This window comes from Budorcas taxicolor, chromosome 5 (genome assembly GCF_023091745.1).
Source record: "Budorcas taxicolor isolate Tak-1 chromosome 5, Takin1.1, whole genome shotgun sequence".
Taxonomy (NCBI): domain Eukaryota; kingdom Metazoa; phylum Chordata; class Mammalia; order Artiodactyla; family Bovidae; genus Budorcas; species Budorcas taxicolor.
This window is the reverse complement of record NC_068914.1, coordinates 113,403,166-113,420,209: the sequence shown is the minus strand read 5'-3', so window position 1 is coordinate 113,420,209 and position 17,044 is coordinate 113,403,166. Positions and strand designations below refer to the sequence as shown.

General features: G+C 49.8%; 1 protein-coding gene across 1 annotated transcript in view; it reads left to right on the top strand.

Moving 5' to 3' along the window:
* Positions 1-587: 587 nt before the first annotated feature.
* Positions 588-17,044, top strand: part of NUAK1 (NUAK family kinase 1) — a 68,856-nt gene continuing 52,399 nt past the window's right edge. The window contains exon 1 of the mRNA XM_052640724.1: positions 588-830. Within this exon, the coding sequence (XP_052496684.1) occupies positions 588-830 (243 nt within the window). The remainder of the gene's footprint in view (positions 831-17,044) is intronic.

Genomic DNA, 17,044 nt, shown 5'->3' with positions numbered 1-17,044 from the left:
AGCGAGGACAAAGCCCCCTGGCCGCCGGCGCGGCCTAGCCGGCGCTGCACAAAGGGCGAGTCGCGACACGCTTCCATCCCCCTCCCAGTTCGGGGTGGCCCCAGGCCCGGGAGGCGGGCGGGAGTTGGGGGGGAGCCCCGGCCGCGCCGCCCCTCGCCCCCCTCCCCGGGGGCCGGCCCGCGCGCCGCCCCCGCCCCCGCGCCCGCCCAGTCTGCGCGTCCTCCCGGGGAGGGGTCTGGGGGCGCGGCGCCCCACAAAACACTCCCCCTCCTGCGCTCGGGGCCACCCCTCTCCCCTCCCTCCTGCGAACACCACCGCCTCCCCTGCCACCGCCGCCACCTCGCCCGACGCGCCGCAGCTCGCCGCGGCCGGTGGGCGGTGCGCGGATCGTGCGCGCCCGGGGCGCCAGATGTGCAGTCCCCGCCGCCGCCAGTGACCCAGCCGCAGCCCCGGCGGGAGCCGGCCGCCTTCCCGATGCTGCGGGGGCGACCTTGAGCGCGCCCAGCTTTCTCTCGGCTGGGACCCCGACACCGCGAGCGCCGTGCTCGGTCCTGCCCTCTCCGGCCCTGCTCGCCCCGCATTCGGACATGGAGGGGGCCGCTGCGCCCGCGGCCGGCCCGGACTTGGGGCCGGGGGCGCCGGGCTCTCCGCCGGAGGCGGGTGCGATCGCAGCCCCCTCGGCGGCGGGCCCGGAACCCAGGAAGCCGCACGGTGTGAAGCGGCATCACCACAAACACAACTTGAAGCACCGCTACGAGCTGCAGGAGACCCTGGGCAAAGGCACCTACGGCAAAGTCAAGCGGGCCACCGAGAGGTTTTCGGGCCGAGTGGTAAGTTGGGGGGAATCCCGGCGGGCTCGGTCTAGACGCGGCTGGGGACGCAGCGCTCACGCCACGGGGTTTGGGGCGCAGCGGGGAGTCTCTGGTCCGAGAGGGGGCTTCTCCGGAACCCCTAGACAGATTCCTCACTCTCACCACCGCTCCCCACCCCCGGCTCCAGCCCCCCGTGGCTCAGGCGTGTCTTTCTCCCGAAACACTTGTTACATCCTGTCTGCGCATATTTTGGGGGTTTTGATCCCAGCAGCAAAGTAGTGTTTATGATTTGCAAACACTTTGCACCATCGGGACCGTTGGGGTCTCCCTCTCGGGCACGCATTCATGCCCTGGAATGCCTTATTGCTGTAACTCCACACAGAGCCACATCCGCAGTTCGGAGCTGGTTCGCCTCGTCCCGTATCCTATAGATGAATGAGACCACCCCCCCCCCCCCCCCCCCGCATCCTTCCAGTCCCCGTCGCCGCGGTGCTGAGGTCGCTGCAAGGGAGGACGGACTCCTGCCTGTTTTGAAGAGAGAAGGTTAGGGAATAGAAGTGAAGGTTCAACCCTCATGCCTGAGGGTTGTGACAGTTTGCTGCTGGTTTCTGGGAGGACTGAAATGCCTAGGGCATGATTAGCCACCCTGAGTTGCAGATTCAATTGCTTTTCAGGCCCTGGCTGCAAGACTGCTGTATTGTGTAAGGGGTCTGACCTAGCCGCCCCACTCTGTGACAGCTGTAACCCTGCCAGGGTCCTAAGGCCATTTATTCAGCCCCAAGTAACATCTTGAGTGCTTTGGAGTCTTTGCATTGTCCCGACCTTGGCTTGTTGTCATTTTCCTTTCTGCAGAACAGGCCCTTGCAATCCATGCTGCTTGTGGCTAGAGGGTTGGGTTCAAAGTGACTGACTATTGCAGAAAGATTTTGTGTGGTGTGTGGCAGAAAATTAACATGGTTCTTTGATTTTCAGCATATCAGATGGATTTTAATCGATTGAGGGCCAGTCAGGAAGTAATTATGGAACTCCTTGTGGACACTTTTGAGGGGTGTTTGGGGGCCCAGGGTTGCTTATAAACTTAACAAATGATCACAGGGGAAAAGCAAAATGGGCTGCTGAATAAGTAAGTGGTGGGTTGATGTCAGTGTTTTTCTTTTGCACCTGTGCAGTGACAGTTCTGTGGACAAAACCTGGCACCAATCAGAAAGTTCAGCCAGCTCAGTTCTCAAATATTGGTTTATCTGGATGATTCCTTCATTCTAGGCTTCACTCTTTGGGTTGATACAGCTTTATCCCAAATCCTAAAAATTAAAGTCCATTATCGATTAACTGGAAATTTGAGAGAATGTACATAGTATTTTAAAGCTGTCTCCTATCAACAAAATCTATAGCAAGTAGTCGAGAGGGCCGGTGCCATTTTTGTAGACTGAAAATTTTCGAGAGGAGATGCAAAAATGTCCTTTGAGGAGGAGGCTGAGAAACGTGCGCTTCATTCATGCTTTTTGTCTGAGGTGATATTCCCCAGGCTGGATGTTGAATAAGCAAAACCTAAGCCTAGCTCCTTGCTCATGTTGTCTTAATAGCTGTTGAAGAATCACGCTGGGAAGTTCGAAAGCGGAGTAATGAAAACCAGACGCGGTTGGAGCTGCAGGTTGAGGATGTGAGCTTGTGAGGGGTTGAGTGGTAAGGGTGTGTCTGGGATCTGTGAGGGGCACAGACTCCGGAAGGCTGAGTAGCTTGCCGCCAACTGCAAGAGTGAAAACTTGTCTTATGGCAGACATCTTTCTGAGCTTCACTGGGGCCTCAGGTATTCCCTCTGATAGCTGTCTGATCCACGGACTAGGATAGAGCGAAAGGGATTGATTGCATCAGTAGGCGCGAGCCTGCCTTTCTCTTGTGGTGGGTGTCTTTCTCCCTTTATTTGCAGAAACTCTGAACATTCCTTCGGAATTTAATCGAATGGCCACTAGGGGGCGCCCTGAGAACGGAAGAGGCTCATTTCACAGCGGCAAGCTGTTGAGTCCTGCTCTGTCGTCCAGTCCTCCTCCGTTCAGTTTCCCATTGTGCTACTCATTACAGCTCAATCTCGTTTTACTCAAAGATTATGTAAAGATTCTCAGTCAGGTAGCACATCCACATCCAGAAACTGGCAATCCCCAGACTGCTTTCTACCTGATAGATAAGCTGAGGATGTTAGCAAAATCATCTAGGTAGAGACAGTAAGCAGATGAGAAAATTGAGATTGGGTGAAGGGGAGGCTTCCTTGACTTCAAGTCCGTCCCCCGTCGCCCACCTCGCGGAGCACACTGCTCACAGATGGTGTCAGAACTTAAGTGAGAAACAGAAATTGTCAGGTGGAAAATTCCCTATGCCTGACTGGACAAAAAATAAAACATACATAAAAAAAAAATTGGTCAGCAAGTTGTTCTTGCCTGTACAGTGCTTGGTGACTCAGAATCTGTCAAGAGCAGCAAGAAATTTTCATCTGAAGTGTGACTTTGGAGTTTTCTTGTGGTTCCAAGGATACACTGAATATCTACTTGCTTTTGAGGTGCAATTCCAAATTCAGAGCATGTCGTCTCAATTCTGCCCTTTAGGTCTTTGGGTAGAATTGCGAAGTGATGCTTTATTTTCATTTGTACCCAAGCCTTTCCGAGCACTTTCCAAGAGGCGCCGTGCCTTTCAGCTGCTTTGCCAACGCAAGTGGCCCAAGTAGAGTGCTGGGTGTTAGGCTGCCTGAGATGCTATGAAATCAGCACCCTTGAGACAGAGAATTGTTTAAGAATCTTGTGGCTTTTAATTGCACGTCTGGAAGGGCCTTCTGAGTCAAACAGCACACCATGGAGCATCAACATTCTGTGAAAGGCAGTTCGGAAGAGAGAGGTTGCAGAATTAGGAACTTGGAGTCAGCTGGTCCAGCCCTCTAAGTGGTCCAGGCATTCTCCAGGCATCCTTGTCATCCCAAATGTAGTCTTGCTGCTACTGTCTGAGCATGTCTATGAGAAAGGACTCAAAGTGGCTTCTTCCAGAGTTCATAAGCTGAGGCACTCTGGCAGAAGGACTAAGAGCTCTGGCTTATATTCCAATCCTGACTGATTCCTGACTAGCTTTGTGACTTTGGGGAAGCTATGTAACTTTCAGAAGCCTCCATTTCCTCATCTGTAAAATGGGCTAATATAGTACTGCTTCATGAACTAGTTGTGAGAATTGAATAAAATAACCTATGTCAAAGTGAAAGTTGCTCAGTCGTGTCTGACTCTTTGCGACCCCATGGACTATACAGTCCATGATATTCTCCAGGCCAGAATACTGGAGTGGGTAGCTGTTCCCTTCTCCAGGGGATCTTCCCATCCCAGAGATCGAACCCAGGTCTCCCGCATTGCAGGTGGATTCTTTACCAGCTGAGCCACCAGGGAAGCCCTTAGAAAGCCTCAAAAGGGGAAATTAGCAAATTCAGTTTCTTTTTTTAGCAGATTTTTTTCCCCCTTCATTTCACTTGGACTTTCATTTAGGTTTTAAGACCATCAGAGAGGCATGATGCATTGGACAATTAACTCACTCAGAGAGAGGTAGGAGAAATAATCAACTTTTCAGGTTAATTAGGGAAGTGCACCCATAGGAAGCCAAGACTGTCAGCCAGATTCTGAAAGGATCTGAACACATTTCTAAGGCCTTGAATTTGGGCTTTGTTTATTGCACAACTTTCATTTTGATACAGTTTCGGGCAGGGCTGCAGAGCAACCCCCTGTGTTATAACATGGCATTTTCTTTGAGCCAAGCTCCCTGGACCCTCAGGCTGCACCGAGAATTGCCAAAAAATCCAAGAGCAAAAATAAACAATGTTTTGGGGAGATGTGTTAGTCTCTCTCTGCTCCAGGTTATCTCTTGTGAGTGGTATGAGGTGTGGTGTGAGCAGGAAGGAGGTCTCTGGGAGGGTCTGACATGGGAATGGCAGGGCTGGTGAGTCAGTTGTGCCCCCAGATAGCTATGATGCCCTGGGATGGGTGATGGAGCATCCTCACCCAGCAAAGGAGCTGATTTGACTAAAAGTGGGTGTTTTAAGCACTGGCCCAAAGTTATTCATAACTTGATGCTGGAAAACTGCAGCTCAGGGGTGCAAATTAGTAAGCTGGCCTGCTGAACCAAGGGTGTATGACTGTCACATGCAGGGTGGCTGGGGCACCATATTGCAGCTAAGGCCCAAACCCAGTTTTAAGGTATAAGGGACCTCGACAGATGTGTAGTCCAAACTTTTCATCCATCCTTGAGGTGAGAAAAATAAGGCACAGAATTGTCAAGTGACTTCTCTGAGGTTGCAGAGCTAGTAACTGAGTAGGCTGAGTTTAAAAAACCCGATTCTTTGCTTGGTTTTTCTCCATAACTCATTTAATACATCTTTACTAGAACAAGACATGATCCTTAAAGAGTTTATAATCTAGTAGCAATGATGAAATGTACTTACAAGTATTGAACTAATTCTGTTCAGTTCAACAAAGATTTCTTACCGTCTGCCATATGCTTCTTACCATGTTAAATTCTGGGGCATACACATGGGTAAGACCTAAGGAACATATGGTCTGGTGGACGAGACAAGAGTGAGCAGTTGCTAGGCTATGGGTACCTCTTCTGTACAGGAATTGATTACTTCTGGAGATTTTCAAGTTGAAACATAGCTCATTGAAGATCACTTAATTAACTTGAGTGCCATGCACCCATTCCCTCAAATGCCACAACTGCTCTTATTACTACCAGCCGATATTTTTGAGAGTTTGGGGTATGTCAGGCTGTGCTAAGTGCTTTACAGATATTTTCTCATGTCTGATTGTCACCATGACCCTAAGAGGCACGCACTCACCTTAGACCCATTTAACAGATGGGGAAAACAATACTTGGGGAGTTTAAGTAACTTGCCCAGGGTTAAGTAGCAAGGAAGCATCAAACAAGTCTATTTTGAGACCCACTGCTGCTGGAGACATGGAGAACCTTTTATCTTTGTTGCACGGTGGGTGACCGCCGGACTTGGATGTGGTGTTTTGCTCACGTTCCAGAGAACTAGCCGTGGGGAGATGCTTCTCCTGAGAGGTTTCTCATTGTTCAGGAAGGGGATTGGGAGAGGGCCAGGGAATACGGTAGGATTAGGGAGGGCAAGGGCTGTTGAAGATGACCCTTGATTTGTATTTCCAAAGACCAAAATATGGAAGCTTTCAGGCAGAGGGCAGATTCCGGGGTGAGCAGGCCAGATCTCTTGGAATGTGGGCTTTATGCTAGGACGCAGTAGGAGGCAAGGCAGGTAAGATAGGAATAGGGAGGATAATAATAACATTTAATAACAATAAATAATAGCAGCTAATTCTTCTTGAGTGATTATAACGTGCCAGGTCCATTGAACTAATTTAATTCTCATAACAATCCTGTAATCGTCTCATCTTCCAGATGAAGAGGCTGAGTCACAGAGAGGTTTGCTAGCCTGCTGAGGTCACACGCTGCACCAGAGCCGGGGTCTGGACTCAGGCAGCGTGAATGTGAAGACCGTGGCCAGCTCCCTTCCCCTAAGTGGGCTGAGCTGGGCTCTGATCACAGTGGGGCTCCCAGCCCAGGGGTCTGCAGTGCTGGCTTGGAGCAGGGAGCCAACCTGGAGGTTTTCGCAAGAGCTGAGCTATGAGAAGATAAAGATCGGAATGGTGTCAGGGGTGAGGGGGGAGAGAGGTCTGCTTGTTGGGCCACGAGTCTGTTTTAATGAAGCAGGTCCAGGAGCGCTTCTTTGTGCCCAGGAGTTCTTTGTGCCTTCAGCAGCCTCAGGTTCTGGAATCCCTTGGGGCCCTCTGGAGATCAGCTGGTTCACTTTCCAGCGACAGAAGTGCTCCCTCACCACTCTGGGATGTCTGATCTCACTTCCTCCCAGGAAGCTGCAGGAGATAAGGATTGAGTCAAGGTGTCTCGTCTGCTGACAAGCCCCATCCAGCCATCTTGGACCTGCTGTCCATTTCTAGCAGAGTGCCGGGCACATAGGAGGTCCCAGGCAAAAGGCTTGTGGGATGGCACAAAAGGGATTACAATAGCGAATAACTATTTCAGGAGGTATGGGAGCTGTAGGTCATCACCCCTGACCTCAAAGAGCTTTCTGATTTGTGGGCTTCAAAACACAATGGCTGGAAATGAATGGCGGGTAACATAGCAGTGTCTGCAAAGTCAGGCAAATCCTTCCCTGCTCGAATTCCCATTCGGTCTTGTGCTCGTGGAGAGGAGAGAGCCGTCCTGGCTGTGGCTTCCCGTCCTCAGTGGCTCCGGAGTCAGACAGCCTAAGTCTCATTTGTCTTTCCCACATGAAAGTCCTGGAGCATCTGTAAGTTATGATTTGCGAAGTATCTGCTTTAAAGCAGAATGCATTTATCATCCCGCCGGCCCAGACGACACTGTGCAGTGCAGGAATGAGAAGATCCCAGGCCCAGGGCCCAGGAGGGGCCGGGCCAGATGACCCACCCGTGAGTAGAGTCTGGCTGTATTGATAAAATTCTCTGGAAATAGTCCAGAGGCAGCCAGATGTTGACTTCACAGTGAGGCTCTTCTGTAAACTTTTAACTGCATGTTCAACCCGGGGCTGGGCTAAAGATTCCCTGTCATGAAGACACAGCCTCCACTAGGGTCGGCCCATCTTTCCCTTTCCTTCTGGCAAGGTATATTTCCCGAGGGCTTCCTAAAGTGCCCAGGATGGTGGGAAGTTTCAGAATAGAATATGACAAGTCTTTCTTGCCATGGAGGTACTGGGGACTTAGTTGGGGCGTGTCACGAACACATCTGGAATAACTGAGCACAGCACAAGGGTATGAATGAGGAGGAAGAAATGGCTGTAGAATCAGACAGACTTGGGTTCCTAGTCTCCCCTGTAGCTCAGCACCTAGATGATCCTGGGCAAAGTCACATATCCTCTGAGCTGTTTTCTCTTCTAGAAAATGCGGCTGCCAACATCCAACCAAGTGGGATTGCCATGAGAAGTAGGACTGGGAGCCTTCCGATGCAGAGCTTGTGCATACGAGGCTCTTGGAAACCAGAGCTAGTGAGAAGTGCAAGCAACGAGCACCTTGGTGGCCTTCTTCTTCCTGGTTGTGGCTGTCCCTGCTTTAAACTCTTGCATGGGTGGCTGAGGACTTAAACTGAATTTGCCACATCCTTCAAGTCCTGCCTGGCTGTCCAGCTCTTGCTTCCATATCCTCTTGTCTTGGGCCTGTATCGGTTTCCTCCAGAGCTTGTGGCTTTGATGATTTGTCCACACTCTTCCCTTCCTCCCCCATTAGGAGGGAGGCAGGGTCACTGTCTTACCACTGCAGCCTGGCCTGTAGCCAGGCGGTATAGTAGATGCTCAGTGTGAATGAATGAATGAATGAATGAAGAAACAGCTGCATGAAGAGTGCACCAGCAGTCCTGAGCGGGGAGGGGTCTGTGGAGGTGAGAGGCAGCAGGGAAGACCCCTTGGGCCCCCATCCTCCCCCTTTTCCGGGTCACCCCTCTCCTTACCACCCTTTGGACAGCTGTGGAGGGTGTCGGCCCAGCATGGCCAGGTGCCTCTCCATCGTAGCTCTGCGTAGCTCTGCGCTGAGGCTGCACGGAGGAGGAAGGGAGCTGATTCCCACCCTTGGCGGCTGCTTCCCGCAGTTCTTTGCTACTCTCAGGCCTCCCTGGTCACTCCCACACTTCCGGGAGCCACCAGCAACCGCCGCCCCCTCACTGCATCCCCCACCCTGTCTGAGAATCCCCGGTGATCAGCTCTGCAAGTAGGCAAGCTTGAGATGCAAAATGCATTTGCAAGATTTTCAAAACATTTTCTCCCTGGGTTGTAAATCAAGTACTTAAAGAATTGTAAACCAGCTGGAGTGCAGAGTTAATGTATGTCTGGAAAAAAAACACCATCATGATTTGCCTTTAAAACTCAAGAAAAGAATTCCACTTGGTTTACTTTCATTAGCGGTATTGAGAGGCAGCCCGAGGTGTTTAGTGGGAGGGTGCTAAGAGGCCGCCATGGTTGGTTCCCTCTTTCCCTGGAAGGGAGGGGAAGGGCGGTGTCCAGACGGCTCAGAGTGCAGCTTGCATCTCTGTGGCCAAAGGGGCAATTCCCCACTGTAAGAAAAGGGAGCTGCTGCTTTGTCAGTGTTTCCTTACAGCCCCATCCTCTCCTGCTGGTGTCACGCTTCCTGTATCGCTAGTTCTTCTGACTCTAAAGCCACAAAGGCAACTGATGGGTGCAGGTTGGAGGGAATCCTTGCTGGCTGTTGCCATTTCATTGTGATTGGGGTCAGTTCATGCATGATTCACCCCAGCTGCCAAGGACACTCATACGCCCAAAATCCTACAGGAAGGTGGAAGGAAAGTGTACAAAAGGAGTGGTTCTGAGTCTGCCTCTGGAGCCAGGCACTGGGGTTTGAGACCCTGCTCTAACCTCCTGTGTAAATCTGAGACTCAGTTTCTTCATCTGTGAAATGGGGAGTGATTGTGAGGATCAATGAACTGTCTGTCGAGTTCTTAGAAAAGTGTTTGGCCCATAGAGAAATGTTATCCTTGAAGGAGCCCTCTTCTTGGGAAAGGCAGGACAGGGGCTCAGCCGTCTTTGTACCTCCAGCAGCCTGGGCATGGGACAGCACACAGTGCTGAGTCCCTTTTCTTTACCTATAAATCGAGAGACCAAGACAAAATGCTCAGCAAGGTCCCTGCCAGCTCATAGGAAGAGAATCCTGGGATTTGCTGAATGGAACTGATGAAACAGACTTCATTTCCTCTTGCCTGGTTTTTGGCAGGAGGTCTCTTTGTTGCGGGAAAGGGAAGTATCTTCGGCTCTCCAAACCCTTTTAAGATTGTTTGGTGCAGGCTTTGTCAAGTGTAGGGAGAGCCTGCATTTCCTTTCAGCTCGAGGCAGGCATTGCTTTTTAAGCTTGTTTATGAAGTGGGTACTGCACAACCCATGTGAGTTAGAAAATACTTTCAAAGAAGCTATCAGTTTTCTCATCTATAAAATGGCATGATAGTAAAACCTGCTTCCCAGATTGTCAGGGACTGTGCCAAGAACATTACCTGACATGTAGCTGGTTGTCAATAATTATAGGCTGTTATTATTCGGGATTCAGAGGAAGGCAGTCTCATGGTCTGCTGGGTTGCTTGACGGGATCTTCACTCATTCCTTGGGTACTTTGAGTTTAGGGGACTTTGCCTTGGAGGCTGCAGGCCTGTGGCTACCTCTGCTCTCTGTTGTGCATTTGGTGTGCCCGTGCTTTTAGCAGTGATGCGGGCATTCGGCATCCAGGGAACTCCTTCATCCGGGGGACAGGTGGGTGGAGGCAAGACTTCAAGGAGGAGGCCCTCTCCCCACGGAAAGGCATGTTTTTGGCAGCCTCACTTAAAAGGCAGAATAGACGCTCATGGTTACTACTCTCTCATCCTTAAAGATGAAATCATGCCATCAGACTCACCTCTGTGGAGCACTTTATATCCGCCAGGCCTTGGGGTAAGTGTGTTGCCTGCATCGTCTCACTGAATTCCTGGTCATTCTTAGACCCTCCCTCCTCCCACAAGAAAGATGCTATCACAGCCCCCGTTTTACTGCAGAGGGAACTGAAGCCCCCAGGGATGCGCCGTCTATAACGACCTGGGGATGATGGCTGGAATGAAACTCACGTCTGTCTGAGCTCTCGGCTATGACTCTAGATGGCTTCCAAGAAGTAGAAACAGTTGTCAGTTTTCCTTCTGCCTCTCCCAGGTCGCACGTTTAAACATATTTGTGCACGTTTTGGCTGAGCTCTTGTTCTGTTCCAGGCACTGTGTAGGCACTGGGGAGGCTGGGACAAGGGGACAGAGTACAGCCTCTGCCCCAGAGGAACTCAACCAGCTCTGGGTTCTAGAACATACAGCTACCCTTGTCATTTCTACATCTCCAGCCTCCCAGCCTTTGTGGTGTACACTTAGCCCTCCTGCCCATGTATTGAAGGAGACCCGTTGCCTGTTGTGTGTGTTTTTTTCCCCTTTCTCTCCTCTTTTAGAATTTCATCTCTTTGTATCAGATACTTCCATTATACAGCCTTGACTTTCTTGTTATCAATTAGAAGAGATGCCAGCAAACTTTGAGAAGCTCTCAGTGGTCCTTGATGTAACATTCCAGCTTGTCTAGCTCTGGGTAGATTAGAAAGTGAATCTTTCTGCAACTAGCAGAAGCTGTGGGAGGGAAGAGACTGAGCCTTGGGTTGACCTGGTGAGCTCAGAGCCCAGCACGTGGATGTGTTTGAATGGAAAGGCAGGACCGTGATGCACCCGCTCAGGAGAACCTTACTTTGTGTCTTCCTCACAGTTAGTTGATCTCTGTTTCCCAGGGAGAATCAAATGGAATGCTCTGGGAGGGAACCAGTGTGTGGTGGGCATGCTGGCAGCCGGTAGTATCAATCCTGGAGACGGGAGGGATGAAGTGGAAATCTCCACTGATTCGTAGCTACCTTATTGAATGTGTAGGAAGGTCCTGAGTGGAAGGACGATGCTTCCCCTAATGATTATAATAGCAGGAAACACGCATTGAATGGTGCATGTGTGCCAGGCACTGTTCTAACCACTTTAGGGGCCTTCTCTCCTTTGAACCTGCATTATTAGTACATTCGTTTTGCATACCGGGAAGGAAAGTCTTAGAGAAGTCACATGACTTTCGCAGGGTCATGGAGCTGGGCTCTAGGGCTGGGCTGTCTGCCTTCAGGCTCAAGGTGGTAATCGCTGGGCTCCATGGCCTCTCACGGGTGTGGATCCTTGGAATCTTCTGCAGCTTCCTGCTTTGGTTCTTCACACACACTTGGGGGCCGGGGGTAGAGTCCCACTGAACCCAGCCAGACTCACTGTTGTCTCCAGGCTTGTGAACATAGCAACTGGAGGAACTTGTTTCTGTGAAGCCAGTTGTTCCATGTCTTACTCCTGGTGCCTGGTTCCATGTCTGGTGCACAAGAAGAAGGCGGTCCATGTCTGTTGAATGGCTGTGGAGTGTTAGGAGTCTGGGGATGTGGTCAGGAAGCTTGGGGGCTGATTCCTCCATTGCCACCACGTGAGCCTCTTGACCACGGGAGAGTTATGTCCCTTTTTCTGTACTTCTTCAGCTACTTTCTCAGTGAGATGAGAGTTCTAGGATTGATTTGGACTTCCACTCCAGCCCTTTCCAGATTCTGCAGTTGGTGAGTCTTCAGGTCTGGTCTCCAAATTGCTTCAAAGTGGGAGTCACTGAATCCTCCGTTGTTGGTCCTCCTTCCCTGGAAGGCGGGCTCTCCCAGGGCTTGGATTTTCACCAACTTTGTTTCCTGGTATAGCCCAAGTGCCTCACACAGTGCCTGGCAAATCAGTATTGTTGACCTGCCTGCGTGCACGCCTGAATGAATGATTGCAGGTATCTCTCTTGCTGATGAAATCTCAGGATATCAAAAATTCTGTCACTAAAGCCCAAGAAGAAAATTACGGAGCAAAAGTACCGTTTTCCAGGAAAAACACCCTCTTTATAAAGCCAAGATACAGCCGAGATGGGGACAGTTTATTATCCCTGCTAGCCAAGGGATTAGGGAGGCAGGCAGGATTCCTTGATTTTTCATCATCTGGTGATGCTTTTTGCAAACCACAAAGAAAACAAAACAAAAACAAAAACTCTCTCACCCCTCCCCTCCCCACCCCACTGCCTCCTTTAACTTCAAGCCGAAAAGAGCCCTTGCTGCTTGAAACAGCTCATGAAGGAAGAAATTATAACAAATATTTTGCATTTCTCTGGTGGCGACACAGTCTGAATTCCTTTCAGTCCTACAATGAGTTCTAATTTTATGAAATGTTTGGATTAGCCACCAATTTTCCGGTGGAATTTAGGAGGCTTGTATTCGTACTTATGCTTGAAGCAGAGAAATCTCATAAAATCCATGCAAGGCCCAGTGGGACGTTGTAGCCAAGGACAAAATGACCGTCAGCGGAATGACGGAATGAGAGAGATCTCTTTGGCAGCTGTGGGCAGGCTTTGGTGGGTGATGGTATGATCTTGAACCACGGTCTCTGAGGCTTGGCCGGGCTGCATACCACTTCCAACTGATCATGGCCTATAAAAATTCCAGCCCAAGTACAATGCCTTGTACCTGACCTTGTTCTTTCTATTCCCAGAGCCAGAGAATGTTAGAGCATCTGGTAATTGGGTGAGAGGCATTTGATAACACATGGTGCTTGACCTCCCCCCGCCGACCCCATAGCACTGAGTGCCTTGTGTTATAATTTCCCATTTACTAATCTCTTTCCTCCTCCAGACCTGCACTGTCTCTTGTGGACACATGTGCCTATTAAAATTAACATTCATTACAATGAAATAAAATTAAAACCTTAAGTTCCTCAAGCCACATGGTAAGTGCTGGATAACCCTATGGGGCTAGTGGCAACCATTGGACAGTGTGGGGAAGATAATTTCCATCATCACAGAAAGTTCTAAAGGATGGTGTTGCTCTAGAGGCTGAGTTTAGTGACAGCATGCTCCATCAGCTACCTCGTTTATTAGCTCCATTCATAGCTCTTGTCACCCTCTGTAATTACCTCTAAGCAACCTGATTCATTATCTTTTCTGCATTTCCAGGGTCTAGCACAGTTATCTAGTATATAGTAAGCATGGTGAAGATTTTGAGTAAATGAATGAAGTTGTCTAATTTAGCATCACTTTGCATGTAGCTGCCATATAGCAGACCTTCAAAACAACTGACTGAATACTTACAGAGTTGTAACCCTTGAGTGGATTCACCTGATACCTGTCCAGCAGGTACTGTATGTCAAGCATACTATGTGCAAGGCTCAAAGGCTGTGATGGTGAGCAAATGGACAGGACTCTCTAGTTAAGGAACTTAGCCAGTCTAAGGGCTCTTAGATTTGCAGGGACATGGGAGTCTCTGGGTGTGCCTGTTAAAATGCACCATCCTTCACACCCACCCCAGAGAGCTTGGTCCAGCGGGGTAGGGGGAACTTATGGAGACCTGGGAGTCTTCGGCAGTTTAACCAAATACCACAAGGAGGCGTGATGGGGTTGGTCCATGGTGTGGCCTTGGGAAACACAGCAGTGGGAAGCTCTCTGCATTCATCTGAGGATATATCACCCCACTTTCTTCACTCCACACCTTTTGTGATAGCTGGAGCCCCCCTAAAACCCCAGACCTTTATATTGGAGCCATAGTTTGAGATCTCTTTGTCTGTTATTATCCCATGGAGGAATAATAATAATAGCAAACAATTACATAGCAGGAATTGGGTCAGGCAGTAGTCTAAGCTTGTTGAATCACTGACTTAATTCATGGTCCCCCCTAGGAGATGCCCAGCATTATCATCCCCATTTTACAGTGGATAAACTGAGGCACAGAAAATTAAGTCACTGGCCCATGTTTACACTACTTGTAGGTGGAATTCCAACCCTGAAGTGCTGCGAAGCTTCTGCTGTCAGTCACTGGGCCTTGAGCTGCTGCTCCCCGAAAGTCAAATGTGCCTCTGCATCCTCTTCTGCCAGTTACTCAGAATCAAAGCTCAGGCATATCTATGAAATGCCTGTCTAGGGACTTAACACATGTGGGCCTTAGGAGCTCTGTGGGTCTACAAGTGCCATCCCTGGCTTCAAGGAGCATAATTCGTTCAGACATTCCCTTGGGCTTAAGATGACCCTGCCCTGTGTGGTGCTGGAAGGTGAAAGAGGCTCGCAGCTCATAGAGGAGACAGAGGCAGGGGCAGGGACCTCCCAAGAAAGTTTTGCCCCCAGGTTAGGTTGTCCTCTGGACAGGAAGAGCAAAGCAAATCTTAACAACTAGGTGTTCCCTCATTTTGCTGCTTGTGACTCCATTCTTTACATAGTTTTGCTGTAGAATATGCCTATTTTGGGGCTTCCCCAGTGGCTCAGCAGTGAAGAATTTGCCTGCAATGCAGGAGCCCACAGGAGACGTGAGTTTGATCCCTGGGTGGGGAAGATTCCCTAGAGGAGGACATGGCAACCCACTCTAGTATTTTTTGCCTGGAGAATCCCTTGGACAGAGGAGCCTAGCAGGCTATAGTTCATAGGGTCGAAAAGAGTCAGACATGACTGGAGTGACTTAGCACACAAGCCTATATCACCCAGTAGGGGTTCTGAGTGTGAGTATTTTGTGTGTGTGATGGGGAGGGGGGATTCAACATAAGGAACGATGTGCCCTTTCCCTCCACCTAGCAAGGCAGGCAACCCCTTAGAGTTGAGAGATGCCAGAACTCCTGACCTTCTTGGGAGAACCTTGAAAGAAGGAGAATAAAGTGAGCTTGGTAGGATAATCACCCTCCATCATTCCATTTCACAGCGACTCTGTCGTGAAGTGACCATTTTCCTTACTTTGCGCTTAGAGAAGTTGATCCTCAGAAAGGGTAACTCATCTGCTCAAGGAAGCAGGGTAGCACCTGAGTTAAAGACTCAGGCACATCTGACCCCACTGTGGGCTCTTCCCCCTACACTGTGGGTTCTCCATCCCGCTGAGCATTAGAATAGCCTAGGGCCCTTTTAGAAGCCCTTGAGGATGGGGCCCAGGCAGCACCATTTTTGAACAGATGCCTCAGTGCATAGCTGAGTCCATGGTGGAGCCTGTTGACGACAGGGGCCTTAGGGTCTGCACTCCTGAAGGTGTCCCCTCCGTGCCTGGTCTCACTAGGACCTTGCCCGCAGCAAGGCAAGGCCCCTCCCCTGTGTGGCCCCCTTCCTCCAGGGAGGGCTGGCTTGGCCTAAGCCATCCCACTGGACCTGAGCCGGGGACCTTTTGCTCTGTTGCATCAGAGGCTGCCCGTAAATCGGCAGCTGGCTTGTTTTCTTTTTAGGCTTCAATTGTAGCGACCTTTGTGCGTCTGTTTATTTCAGGGAAATAATTCCATCCTGCAAAATCGATTCCCTGAGTGCTACAGAAGTACATTTGGAGGGACTTCTTTTACTGGGGTGACCCGAATTGTCCCCTTTCAAAAGAGGCTACAGCTGTTCCTCGTCTCCCAACCCCCATCTCCCTTTGCCCTCTGACACCGTCCTCTTAACCTCATATTTGGAAGGTTTTGCTGCAAGATTTTTACTTACACACATTTCTGCATATGGCCTATTTGTTAATAATAATAATTTAAAAAGCAGTTTCATAGCATGTAGTGTATGTTGGACAGTATTGGGCATTTTTTATACATTGTCTCATTGCATTTTGCCTTTTCTTGGCAATAATGAGTGTAAACACTTCTGAAATCTGGGGATCTTTATCCTTGAGTGGAGGAAGTTACAGTTGTAGCCTGGCTTGCTGGTGTTTTTTGGAGGATGAGGAGAGGGGGCTTCCCTGGTAGCTCAGTTGGTAAAGAATCAGCCTGCAATGTAGGAGACCCCAGTTCGATTCCTAGGTTGGGAAGATCCGCTAGAGAAGGGTTAGGCTTCCCACTCCAGTATTCTTGGGCATCCCTGGTGCTTCAGATGGTAAAGAATCCGCCTGCAGGGCAGGCCTGGGTTCAGTCCCTAAGTTGGGAAGACCCCCTGGAGAAGGGAATGGCTACCCGCTCCAGTATTTTTGCCTGGAGAATCCCATGGACAGAGAAGCCTGGCAGGCTGCAGTCCACGGGGTCACAAAGAGTTGGACATGACTGAGTGACTTTTATTCTTCACTTGCACACACTGGGAGGATGAGGTGTCCCATGGACTATAGAAGCTGCCATATTGGGGCAGTTGGCTTGGCTGGGATGGTTGTCGGTCATTGGCTGATTGAACGGAGGAGAGCAGGAAAAGCAGAAAGCAGCCCAGCAGTCCCTAGGATTCAACCTGCCATGAGTCCCAATCAAGAAAGTGGAGAATTCTCATTAGTCTGATACATTGGTCAAGTGGAAATACTAAAAAGTTGCAATAGAGGGCTCCAAATATATTTTTTCGGGTAATTGAAACTCTCCGTGTACAAGCCAGTCTTTCAAAAAAAAAAAATTGTAGCCATTTCTTAAGGAAATCTTTCTCAAGATGTGCACTTCCTTCCTTCTTAAAACAAAGTACCTCGAAGGTAGTTAAACATTTTCTTGATGTCTTTGGGGGAACTTCTAGACTGTTTCCAGTGCCGTATTTTGGCCTTCCCATGCCTGCTATTCATAGTTTCTCAATCTGCTCCTTCATCAGCTTCCATGACTTTTTGTGACCCTTTTACATGATAACGTCTTTCTTTCACCTCTAGCAAACATAATGCATGCTCGGTAACTGAAAACTC